At 44.9% G+C, this 13,225-nt stretch overlaps 1 protein-coding gene across 1 annotated transcript in view; it reads left to right on the plus strand.

Moving 5' to 3' along the window:
- The first annotated feature begins 9,651 nt into the window (after positions 1–9,651).
- Positions 9,652–13,225, plus strand: part of GUCY1A2 (guanylate cyclase 1 soluble subunit alpha 2) — a 155,857-nt gene continuing 152,283 nt past the window's right edge. The window contains exon 1 of the mRNA XM_015852224.2: positions 9,652–10,066. Within this exon, the coding sequence (XP_015707710.1) occupies positions 9,797–10,066 (270 nt within the window). The 5' untranslated portion in view covers positions 9,652–9,796. The remainder of the gene's footprint in view (positions 10,067–13,225) is intronic.

A 13,225-nucleotide genomic window follows, 5' to 3' on the forward strand; every position in this document is an offset into this window, starting at 1 on the left:
CTTTCAAGAGATGTATTCCACAATTCCAGTTTCCCTGTTGGCTTTAACAGCAAAATGTTAAATATCATTTTCCTAAGACTTAGTTCCATTGTTTCAGGCCCTTAATGGCACTTTGCTTTAAAAATACTTTGCTCATCTGTTTCATTAATCTAAAGAGAGTCGTTTTTTAAAACATTGTTCCTTTAGCAGTAAATGTTATTTGCAGCTAGCCCTTACTTTTGCATTGCTACAAGCAGTTAAATTCCTATTATAGCAGTTTTCACCTTGCCTGTGGAGTTTTTTGTCTCGTAAAAAATTTGATACTGACTCACCCAGGGCCTGATTCACAGAGCGTTGATGTTCCCTGCAAGGTGCAGAGCACCTCTGCCTGAGCCAATAGTGGTGAGAACTGCTTAGTGCCTACTGGATTGGGCTCACAATGCTTTTAAATCCACCATGAAATCTTAGTTGTTTGTTCAGGCTTATTCACATTGAAGACATTTGCTCTGTAATTGCTTGCAAATCGTCTTGAGAAGTTTGGAATGTAGTGCACTATGAGAGTGAAATCTCTTATGCCAAACACTGCAGCCACCCTTCAGATGCATGATTCCTACACAGAAACCTACCTTGGTCAGACCTTTCTGCATAGTGTAAGCTGACTTGAAAGAGGACTTGAGAATCCATTAAGGGTAGAGAAAAGAGTGCTGCTTTTTCTTGTGCACTTTCTTCTTCTTCTTCTTCTTCTTTTTTTTTTTTTGTTTTTTTTTTGTTTTTTTGTTTTTTTGTCTTCCTCTACCCACCCCTCTGAACACTTTAGAACAGTCTTTGAAGCTAAAATTATATGGATACATGTATATGATATATGATACATACATATGTTGTTTCCTGTTATATTAATGTTAGAAGATACACCATTTAAACCTCTCAGTGTAGAGGTTTTTCATTAGTATTCATGCCACTCTCTGCACTGAAATATTCCTTAGGGAAGTGATGATCTGTTTTGTAAAGAACACAGGAAGCCTTGAAGTATGAAACTGTGGTGTCCTGATGCTAAGTAACATCAATCAGAGGGACAGCATGCTGGGTAGCACAAGTCCTGATATTTGAAAGTTGCATTCCTTCACTAAAACAAAATGACAGTAACCAAATGACAGGAAAAGCATTTACCTTGGTACTTACTTGTAGCCTGCTTCTAAGGAATGAAGCAAAAAAAAGAGAAGAAGGAAGCAAAGGTAACTAGTGATAGGAAAAGAGGTAACAGCCCTAACTTGTGAGGTTCAGGTTGGGTATTAAGAAAAAATTATTCACTGAAAGAGTGGTGAGGCAGTGGCACAGGCTGCCCAGGGAGGTGGTGCAGTCACTGTCCATGGAGGTGTTCAAGGTATGTGAAGATGTGGCACAGAGGGACGTTGTCAGCGGGCATGGAGAGGACAGGTTGATGGTTGGACTGGATGATCTTAGGGGTTTTTTCCAACCTCAGTGATTCTGTGATTCTACAAAAAGAACAATAAAATTTTCGAGAATTAAAAATGCCAAAATCCCAAGCCAGGAATAAACAGGCAGTTGGAGCGATGTCATTAGATTATGCAACTGCTGCTAAAATTTTTCTGAATACTATAGGATTCTTTCCATAAAAGCAGACATGACACAAAAGGTCAGAAGATGAACATCTGAAAAAGTCCCTGATCACCGCTCAGTGCTGAAAACCATGATGTGATGTTGTTAGCTAGGAATATACAGCTGTGAAAATGATGGGACAGCTATACCAGCATTGTGAGGAGCTATGTGTATTCGGAATCCTTCTTGCAGAAATTACTTTCACAACAGGATTATTTGCCATCTGCAGGTGAAATATAGCAGACTTTATTACAAGAGATTTTATCTGAAAGCTCAACAGGAATTTTCATTTGGCAACATTTCGTCCATGTTCAGAGAATAATACCGCATAGGTGGACACTGTAGATATTTTTTATTGCTCGTGTACTGTTTTGATGGTTTCTTATTATCTGTCTGTACAGATATGAGCACATTCTATCTTTCTCTCTCCCTCCCTGTTGCATAAACTATACATAAATAAACCCAGTTATTACTTTTGGTGCTTCATGGAAGAGAGTCACTAAATACGATACACTGGCCAATTAATCCATTACAGGCTGTAAATAAGCTTCCAAAAGAAAGTGTTCCCACTCATACAGTATAAGGTCTCCCTTTTAAACAAGTCTGGATAAAATATTCTGTGATTCCTGGTCATTAGGATAAGAAAGGCAACCTAATCAGGCAAGATGCCACTGTGTGTTATTCTTAGGTCAGTTGGTTAGAGAATATTAAAGGCAATAATCTACATGCAGACATTTTAAAATTTGAAAATATCTGGTAGAAGGTAAAAATTTGTTAATAGTGAAATGATGAACTGTAGTAAAAATGTAACATTTGTGGAAGTGGCTCGCTTGCTCAGATGACACTAAAAAAGATGCTTTTACAACACTGTGTACTGTGTACGCAGGTTTAACCTCTGCTGGGAGGATTTGTCACACTCCTGACAGGTCTTAGATGAGCTTGTCAAGAACATCCTCCTGGTACAAGCTCAGCTGCTGACCATCTCCCCGACACAGTGTAAGACTGCTTGTTCTGGAAAGTTGTTCCTCCATCAACTTTGGTACAAGCCTGGATAAAAACTGATCGGAACATTTTGACTACCCTAATTTTCTTGCAAGACTAGCAAGGGGATTTTCTACCCATAAGCCAGAGCTTTGGGGCATAAGGGGCAGCCAGCCTTGTGGACTCTGCCCTCCTTCAAGAGATGAAGGAGGACAAACAGCCATTTTAGGGAATATGGACATCTTGGTTTAATTCAGTCTCTGCTTTGGACACAAGTAGTTCCCAAAGTCCTGCTCATCTTTGATTCTCACAGTCTATGAAGAGTGCAGGGAGCTGCAAAGGAAGTCTCAAAAACTTTCTGAGCTCCCACTGCAATATTCAGGCTGGACATCAGGAAGTACTTCTTTTCAGAAAGAGTGGTGAGGCAGTGGCACAGGCTGCCCAGGGAGGTGGTGCAGTCACTGTCCCTGGAGGGGGTCAAGAAATACAGAGCACTAAGAGACATGGTCAGAGCACATGATGGGGATGGACTGGGGTTGGACTGAATCTTAGAGGTCTTTTCCAACCTTAATGGTTCTGTGACTCTATGACTTCAGAGGTTGCTTGAAAGCAAATTGACTTTAACCTTGTACGTAGATACCATCATATTTTCACTGCTATAATCTGATTGATGACATCAGTAAATCCACGAAAACAGTTTATAGCAGGAAATCTATCTGGAATAAATGTGGCTGCAAGAGTGAAAATCAAGTGACTTCTGTAGGAAGCTGCTCTATAAATAGTGGTTTGACTCAGCTGCAGAGTGCTGGGGTGAGGCAGCTCTAGACTATGTAGTAGCCCATCAACATCTTCTTGTTTTGCTCCTTTAGATAAATAGCGTTGAGATTTATAGGTAACTCTGAGACAGAAGTCACTGTTACCTGCTGTCCTCAGGGCAAAATACTCAGGATATGGAAGAACTTCAAATAAGGAAAAAATTCATTTTACCTCATGTTGAATTCAGTAAAGCTGGCAGTACAAGTTAAACGGAAATAAGTGATGCTGAGTCACGTCATACCTTTTTTCTTGTACCATTTATAAATTTTTAATTCTGAATGTTTAGTCAGCAGTGCCTTCCTCCTAAACAACCATTTGGAGCTGTACCCTGTCAGACGTTCTCCCTGAGATTTAAAATCCCAATTTGATCTATTCATCTGAGTTGGAATGGTACTGGTATTTGCACAGTCCCGATGTCTTGTCTTGATCTGATCTGTCTTTGGCAGCTGGTATAGCAAAATCCCTGAAACTACAAATGGATCTGATGCTGGCCAGTTATAATTCTAGTCAGTTGATTCTGAATAACTCTGTCTTGAAGTTAGATATCAAGGAATTCCCAGTTCTGCTATTGATCTGCTATGTACTGTGAAAGACTGGTATCGCTCACCTGTGCTTTGCTATTCTCAACTGTGGGAAGAAAATTCTACCTGAGAAACATACTAAGTATCACAGACCAAAGACATTCTATGATCATTAAGGTTCAGATTCCTCTGCCTTCATTATGTAGGACCTCATCCCACGGTGCAAAATTAATTAAATATTCCTTCAGTAACTGTTGAGGTTTAACCTCCAGCCACTCAGCACAACACAGTTCACTCTTCTCACAGAGGGATGGGGTAGAGAATCAGGAAAAAAAACAACAAAGTGGAACTAAATGGTGGATTGCAATAAAAACTACTTACTAACACAGAAAAGGCAGAGAAAAGGAGAAGAATAATAGCAACAATAGCATTATAGTATATATTTACAAACCAAGTGATGCACAAAGCAAATGTACACCTCCTGCTGATGGATGCTCAGTTTTTCCCCAAGCAGTGGCTGCCCACAGTTTTTGTTTGTCACATGATGCTACATGTTCTGGAGCATCCCTTTGGTTGGGTTAGGTCAGCTGTCCTGATTCTGTCCCATCCCAGCTCCTTGTGCCCCGCAGCTCCTCACTGGCAGGGCAGTATGAGAAGCCATAAGTTCTTGGTTCTGTGCAGCCATTGCTCAGCAAGAACTAAAACACTGGTGTGTTATCAGTACTGTTTTTCTCCCATAGTAAAAACACCAGAAACTGTGAAGGTAAGAAAACACCAACTCCATCCCAGCTGAAAACAGGACAGTAACACACTTACTTGATGAACTCAAATATCCCCAACTACCAGAACATCAGCATTGTCCAGTGTGAATCCACTCTGCCTTGCATTAAACTTTATTTCTGAGAAGCTGAAACATGAAACAGATCTGCTCTTTAAGCCAATCGTAATTCAACAGATCATTAATGACAAATGGCAGAATGCCCCAGCCGTCCTTCCAGGCAATACTCCAGATGGAAGTCATTGGATAAAGAACAGAAAGGTTTGGCAGAATGTGAAAAAAGAATAAATTTGCTACACATCACTCATTTTGCCTGACTGCAATAAAGTAATTGTAATAGAATGTTGTCACAGGATAATGGTCTCCTGCTGCTTTAGAAATGCTTTGCAAAACAGATGTTTACTTTCTCAGTGGGAGACATTGATCTCAGGACAACAATCTTTTCTATTAAAGGAAAATTAAGTACTTATATGTTCAACAGTATTATCAAAAGATTATTATAAAAAGACATATAATGTCCTAGGTGAAATGATAGGAACTATTTAAGTGATGTATGCGGTAGATGCGACTAAGTGGGATTTGTTGTAATAATTTCTTCCGCCAGTTCTGCTATGCGTTTCCTTAACAAATAGGACACTAAAATGTGTTATGATTAACTTATTTTGGTTATTTTAATCATCCAAAGATGTTTAACCAGCAGAAATACTGCATTTAAAAACAAAAATAATATAAAAAACTGCAGCATGTAATGCCTGGTTAGGAAATGTTTACTTAATAACAAATAAAAGTCATGGATAAATAATGATAAATTATCACATTGCAATTAATTGAAGTTAAGGACCATGTGTTTTATGTCAGGTCTGAACACAGTCTGGTGAGTTTTTCTTTCCATAACTGGGAGAAAACAAGTAAAAATTTGTCAAAAAATGTCTTAGACCAGCAGTTGTCTGGTAGTAATTGCACAGGAATTAAAAATATCCATGTTTTTCTCTGAGCTGTCTGCAAGACATGTGGGACACATAAATTGCATTCTGTCATAATATGATAGAAAAGTTTTGTAGGCACTGCTTAGATGAACATTATACGTTTTACAGACATGTCTGCTATTCATCCAATAGTGTGCCAAATGCAAATTTAGGCTGATAAGACGTGTATAAAAGAACATTTGTTCTCTTATGTGCTGTCTATGTCTACGTGCTGTCAAAAGCATTTGAATATCTGTTGAAGCAGCCCTCTGTGGTATTTAGCTTTTGCCAAGGTTGTATCTTGATCAGAGGAAAGAGGAAGAGAAAAGTGATCCAGGATCTCTATGACTTGTTGGACCTCCTGGCCTTACAACACCTTGGATCTCCTGCTGCCTGTACTTACTTAGCGCAAGACTTCTGGTGATAGTGTTTGGCACTTTTCTAGTCAGCATCTCTAACCAATTCCATGTATTTTTATATCATGAAACACAAACAGTGTTGCAGGAGGCAGACTGCCAATCCTTGCAATGAAGCAGGTAGGTGTTAGGCCTGCTTCCATGAGTTTCATAGGCTAAAGCTGAGAAAAACAGGCAGTTTTGCAGAGGAGCAATGCTGAGTCCAGGCTTACTCACGGCGCTGCTACAGCTGGAACAACAGAAGCCTTGGAGCCAAAATTGCATCTTTTACTCTGAATGGTGAAGGTCAGTATCCAGATGCTGAAGGGAAATGTCTTTTATATTCTTGCAGTGAATTGATTTGGTACTTGAGTGCAGTGAAGGACAGAACTGTTTTTCTTTTACTGTCTCAAAGCTTGCTTCGTGAGGCCTTTCTCATTATAAGACTCTGACTGGCAACTGCTAACTCTCTAGGAGGGTGAGTGGTGGGTGTTATTGTGCCACAGTACTTCTGCTTATGATTGCAAAGATAAGCAGAAGCAGGACAAGCAGTCTTCTTCAGGGGTGCTGCTCGAAGGAGCTGACCACTGCAGAAGGCAATAAAGCTTGTGTCAGGCAACAGAGACCCCCCTCCTTTGCTGGCTTATCTGTGGGCCAGGAATGTCACACTAAGAAACACAACCCCACACAAACAGAGGATAAAAGGCCCTCACTAAACTGGGGACTTTGGAGACAAACTCCCAAAGACACCTTTGATGGAGAATTCCCTGAGGGGAAAACCTCTTGGGAAGAACCCCCGGGACCGGCTTGCTGCGGAGCTTCCTGGCTTTCTCCCATCCCCTGCAGTGATCAGATGAGTTCCTGAGATCAACGGACCTACTGTGTACCTCGCTGGACCCAAGGTGGTGACTATCTCTTTTGCTGTCTGCAGAGACTCCTTGCTGTAAGAAAAAAACACCACAAAACCAAGTGGCTGATATCCTGGGGACCCAACCACTGTGAGAAGCTCAAGGACTTTGACGAGGCCATCAGCAGGCAGATCGAGGCCAATGACATTGTCTTTGCTTATATTTCCTACCTTTCCTGTTGCCTACCTTCCCTTCCCAATCTCCCTAAAATGGCTAGGACTTTAATAAAATGGTTGGACCAACATTTGAACTGTTGCTTCTTAATCTCACGCCAGATATACACATATCAAAGAACCTTGCCTTCCTCCTGTAAATTGGAGCGAGACAAGTGCATTTGGTTTTAATAATCCTAACCTCAAGAACAACCACCAAAGAAAAGCATTTCAGGGTTGCTACACTGCAGATTTAAAAGGAATAAAGCCACGAGTGGTGTGAGGAAAGTCATCAGTAATACTGCAAAGGGAACTCAGAGTGTTGTCACACACCAATGACAAGTTGCCCTGGGGAATACTACTTTAAACTTTAATCCCAGGAAAAGTGGAAACCGTATGCTTAAAAAATGCCAGATTTGTCTTCTCAAAAGTATTTTTCCCCTCAGCTGAATAAAATGCAAAAGCGCCCCCAAGCATGTTGCTTCCCTGAGTCCTGATGTGCTGCATAAGGAACTGGTTGATACTTTGGTATTGCAGCAGTTTACAATCAGGAATACACATCTGCATTTTCAACCCTGAGCTCTGTGCCTCTTCCCCAGGTGTCAATGCCACGGCATGCACCAAGAACCAGCAGAAGTTTGCTTTGCTGTGAACTATCTGGAGGATGTCAACACCTTAACTGTGCTCACACTGTTAGTCAGCATGGTAGTGATAGGTTGATGGTTGGACTAGATTATTTTAGCGTTTTTTTTTTCCTAATCTTAACGATCGAATGATTGCATGTCAGCTCTATAAATCGCAAGCCAAAATGGATGACTGCCCCCAGCGGCAGGAGCTGGGACAGAGGGCAGGCAGTCTGCAAGGCATCTGTCAAAGTAAGCATTTCTGTAGAGGGAAGAAGAGAAAATCATAGAATCATAAAATGGCCTGGGTTGAAAAGGACCACAGTGATAATCTATTTTCAACCCCTCTGCTATGTGCAGGGTCGCCAACCACCAGAACAGGCTGCTCAGAGCCACATCCAGCCTGGCTGTGAATGCCTCCAGGGATGGGACATCCACAGCCTCCTTGGGCAACCTATTTCAGTGCATCTTCCACGTGGAAAACTTCCTCCTAATATCTAACCCAAACTTTCTCCATCTTAGTTTAAAACTATTCCCCCCAACTTTTCTCTGTGCTCTAAGTATTGAAGAATATTGTTATTCACAAAAGAGGAGGAAAGACAAACGAGAGCAATGGATCTGGAGGCCCATGTGTGAATTAACTTTCAAGCAAAGACATCTCAGATTCCCCCCTACTGCTGATGAGGAAATTACCAGGGCTGCAAAAGAAAGTCACTCTGCATCCCAAGTGTAATATTTATAAGACAACAGAAGGCATCACGGACCACCCTGGCTTTTTGATACATCCTTTTAAGCCACAGGCTTCAAGATGCAGAGATTTAAGAACTGTGCCATGACAAAAGGAGCTCTGTTGTTTCTCTTACTCCATATAAATTTCTAGAGAAAGAAGAAAATTGCAACAGAAACCTGGTGAGCTGAGAGATGGTGGCACTGAAAGGAATGTCCTGGTGAAATATGTGATTCACGCCATGTCCTCTCTGAGAGCTGCCTACCTGGCCTTCTGAACTTGGGTTGTGTTGGGCCATCCTCCAAAGCTCTCTATGCCTGCGGTGCTCTTCCCAATATCTCAGGTGGGCTTTTGTCAAGGCTGCACTCAGATAGTTCAGATGATGAGGTGGTAAAGTGTATACTATAATACTGAGGACAGGTAAAGAAAAAACGATCTTAAAAGCATTGCTTTCAAAGGAAGTTTTGTTCAACAGAAGATGAATGAATGTCTTTCTTGATGGTTGGATGAAACTCTACCACTGAGGGCATGTTTCCTTGTGGGCTTTCTACAGTACATGGGTACTGTAGCTGGATTGTAACAACAGGGAACGAGTTTAGTTACTCTTTCGGACGTAACCCACAGTGTCAGAGCCGAAAAGAACTTTTTCCTCTGAAAACTGATGGCAGCCCTTCAGCCTTCTCCGATATTTACCACCTTCCATTTCCCTAAGGTTTAGCTGTGCCGTTCAGTGAAGTCCTCCGGCGCCGGGCACCCACGGCCGCCTTCCCCGGCATCCCGTGCTTAGGGAGCTGTCCAGCACCGCCGCGGGCTCGGAGGCGGCGCGGCCGGGCACGGTTGGGGCCATGCGGGGACACCCTCATAATGCGGGGACATCCCCATAGCGCGGGGACATCCCTATAGCGAGGGGGGGGAGAGCGCGGCGCCGGGGAGCGGGGCATTAAGGGGGCTGCTGCCGGGCCGCGGCGTGCGAGAGGCGGCGAGCGGGGAGGGGAGAGGAGGGAGGAGGAGGAGGAGGAGGAAAGGGCTCCAAACAACACGTGATTCCCGCGGAGCAGCGAGGGAGCCGGGGGAGGGGAGAGCGAGGGAGGGCGGCCGAGGCAGAGGAGGGCAGCCGCCGCCGCCGCCGCTTTAAAGCCTCCCGGCGAGGCGGCGCCGCGCAGCACCCGCGGCTCGGAGCGGCGCGGCGAAGCGCGGAGCCGGGAGCGGCCCCGGAGCGCATCCACCGCCGCCCCCCGCCGAGGGGCTCCGCGGCCATGCCAGGCGGCCGCCCCCGCGGCCCCGCGGCCCCGCGCTGCCCTCCGCTGCGCTGAGCCCCGCCGGCCCGCGGCACCATGTCCCGCCGCAAGATCTCCTCCGAGTCCTTCAGCTCGCTGGGCTCCGACTGCCCGGAGACCAGCCCCGAGGAGGAGGGCGAGTGTCCCCTGTCCCGCCTTTGCTGGAACGGCAGCCGCAGCCCTCCCGGCCCCGCCGAGCCACCTCTCACCGCCGCAGCCGCCGCCGCCGCCGCCGCGGCCAGCGCCGGGGCTCGCCGCGTTCCGCGCCGTCGGCGGGTCAACCTGGACTCGCTGGGCGAGAGCATCCGCCGCCTGACGGCCCCCGCGGTGAGTGCTCCGCGCCCGCCCGGCCTCCTCATGCGCGGTTCCCGACGGCTGTTCCAGGGCCGGCTCCTGAGTCCGAGCCCCGGAGCGATGTGCGGAGCTCCCCGGACCGGCCCGGTCCGCTCGGGATGCGGGATGCGGCGCAGGGCTCGGCAGCCGCGGCGGGAGGCGCACGCTGCCCCGCTCCGCACTCCAGCCGAGTTCTCGGCATTAGAATCCGGAGTCACAAAGTGCTTATTGCCATCTGGTGCTAGCAGCAATTCTGTATGAAAAGTTACACACGTCTGTATATGCATAGCATGCTCGTTCTTTACCGCAGAGGAGATGTTCTTGCGTTGGCAGGGTTTTCGTAGGGTTTTTCCTTGCTGAACGAGGTGAAAAGAAAGTTTGTGTGTTCTTCTCAGAAATACTGCAGCAACAGATTTCCCTGAGCCTCTCTGATGTGCCCACATTCCTGAAAGAGCCGTCTGAGGGCACTTTGGGGTCCGTGATTGATGGTTTTGTCTCCAGCTACACCTGTAGTGAAGCAGTGCATATGCCACAAAGAACAGAATTGGTGCTGAACGTGTGAGGCGTGCGGGCACTGCTGTGGGTGACTGCAGTCAGCAGCTCCGGAGCTGCGCTGGCTGCGTATGCAATAGGAGCTCGTTCTCCAGAGCTGTGTTACACTGCTGTCTCTGTGACCATCACTACATTTCCCTCATGAAGTTACAGCTGTAAGGGAACGCTTGTTGCTTGCTGAGATACCTTACTGTGCTCAGGTGTAGAACGTAGACTGCAACAAGTAGCCTAATCCGCACGGCAGTCACATCTGCTGAATTTGGTGGCATTGCAGTGTCTTTTTGGCTTTTTCTTATTCGGCTTTGGAGATGACTTCTGAATCTCATCACCATCTGCTGTCGGTGTGCTTTGCTTTTCATTCCTCTTTTCTGTTTCCTTGCTCGAACAGGCTGGATCCGAGCAGCCAGGCTGCCTAATGGGGGAAGTTAGCGGTGCGTGACCGAGCCGGCAGCCGTCCGCTTACAGCCAAGACTTCTCTTTCCCATTGATTTTTTATCTCCCCACTGGGAACCCAGGCTTGTCATGCTGAAATTAATAGATGGTATCTCAGGTGACTTGCCTTGTTTTAGTACCAAAAAATGAAGCTATTTAATTTGTTAATGATGCTGGGGTATAATTAGAGCATGTGTTACCCGAAATATTGGAAATATTCTGAAGTAGCTCAGTGCAGTATTTTTAGATAACCTTACTGTTTGTATTATCCCTTTGGCTGATACCTCCTGAAGCAATAAAAGACGGTTACGGCTTTACAGCTTTCATTCATTGTTGAACATGTTTGAAAAAATAAACAGATTCTGTGAACTGAGAGATGAGAAAACTTGGGTCGGTCTCGGAGTCCTCCTTCCTTCCTGCTCCTGGGGAAACTGAAGCTAAGAGTGCAAAAATTTCATCCCACCTCACTTCCATGTCCCAAGAAACAGTTTCCATTGGTTTCCTTTGGAGATAATTATCCCAATCCTTACTGCTGTAACGATCTTTATTTTCATTAATTTCAATATGTGATTCATATGATATAGAATATTCCCAAACTCCTTTTATTATCTTGGCACTGTAACTGCAGTTTCATTCTGTCTTACACATTTTGGCACCAGTCATTGGCATTTACGTTGGGAAAGTCACATTGGTGCCATCCTGGTATGAGAAAGGAATCGGTTTCTCATCTTTTCGTTCTTGACTCCGACACATCACTCTTCAAGTGCCTTGTTGTTCTGGTGCCTTCTTTAATATTTTCGAGAGTCTTTTCTGTGATGCTGAATATATGCTTTCTTGCAACAAGTCCAGTTACCATCTGTCTGACACTCGGAATCTGATCGTTTTCTCACATCTGTTGATCTAAATCAGGAATAACTTCAGATAGAAGTTAAAAAATGACACTGGCCATACAATTAGTGCTGAATTAGAGTCGTTCCCATTATTTTTAAAATTTAAAGGCAAATTGGAAGGGTGCACTTACAACTGTTCTTTCTGAGCTCTAATACTTTGATGCAGATGTAGGTATGTCTTCATTCTGTAAATCCATAAAGATTTCTGTTAAGTATGGAAGCACTGATGTATGTAGAGTGTGTGTGAATATATATAAAATAGATCTTGCCAGCAGAGGCTCAGTGTGTGCATTTTAGCCTTAATACGGCAGCAATCTGTTCACATCCCAGTGCTGAACACTTTCAAAGTTGAAGGACGCTACAGGTTCCTGATGCCAATACTTAGTTTTGTTCTTTCCTTTGGTAACAGCTGGGATTGAGATGCTGAGTCAAAATTTCTCACTGTATCTCCATGTTCTGTGTGTGTCTAGTGCTGCAGAGATGCATGCAGAGAGCTCAGGGGTGACGTTGTTTCAATCCAGCAGGAGCAGGGGCTGCCGAGCGCTGCTCTGGGATGTGCAGAGCCTTGATGTGAGCTGCAGAAAGGAGCCTCCAGGCTGAAGGAGCTGTAGAGTATCAGGGAGCAGAACGGCAGGGAGCTGTGAGAACAGGCTGGCCCTTAGAAGTGGTAGTGCAAAAGAGCGTGTGATAATATGGGCATCTCCTGTGTAGTGCATTCATGAGCAATGGGCACAGCTGTACTGTTGGTAGAAACTGTGATGTGTATCACTTGCAGTGCTGCTTTCAAATTTAGCTGTGGCGTGACTGCACAAATAATGGTTTTTGAAAAACAGTGTAGGGGAAAAGTTAAAAAGTGAAGCTCTACATTGCAGATTGTAACCCAGCCACTCTGCTTGCTATGGGAGGACAGCTTCCAGCACCTTCCAACATGTCTTATTCCAGCTTTTCTCACAAATTGTCTTTGGAGATTTTCCTGCAGTGGTTACGCTAGAGGATGGAGGGGCCCGATCTTGAATCACCACAGGGTGATTTTACATTCCTGGTGATTCTTAAAGGTTTCCTGACATACTTGGACGGCTGAAGGAAAGACACTGCCCATTTCAAATTGCTTCCCCAAACCCTCTCTATTTTAACAGCCAGAGGTGAAGGGGTTCTCCCTCTACCAAGGCAGCTGCATAACTTGATGTAGTTTATGTAAAGTTTATGGAGGTGAGGAGGGCAAGCAGAACTGCCCATGCATCCTACAAGGGTGTTGCCGAGCAGGGTGCAGCTAATGTGA

This window comes from Coturnix japonica, chromosome 1 (assembly GCF_001577835.2).
Source record: "Coturnix japonica isolate 7356 chromosome 1, Coturnix japonica 2.1, whole genome shotgun sequence".
In the NCBI taxonomy this organism is placed as follows: Eukaryota; Metazoa; Chordata; class Aves; order Galliformes; family Phasianidae; genus Coturnix; species Coturnix japonica.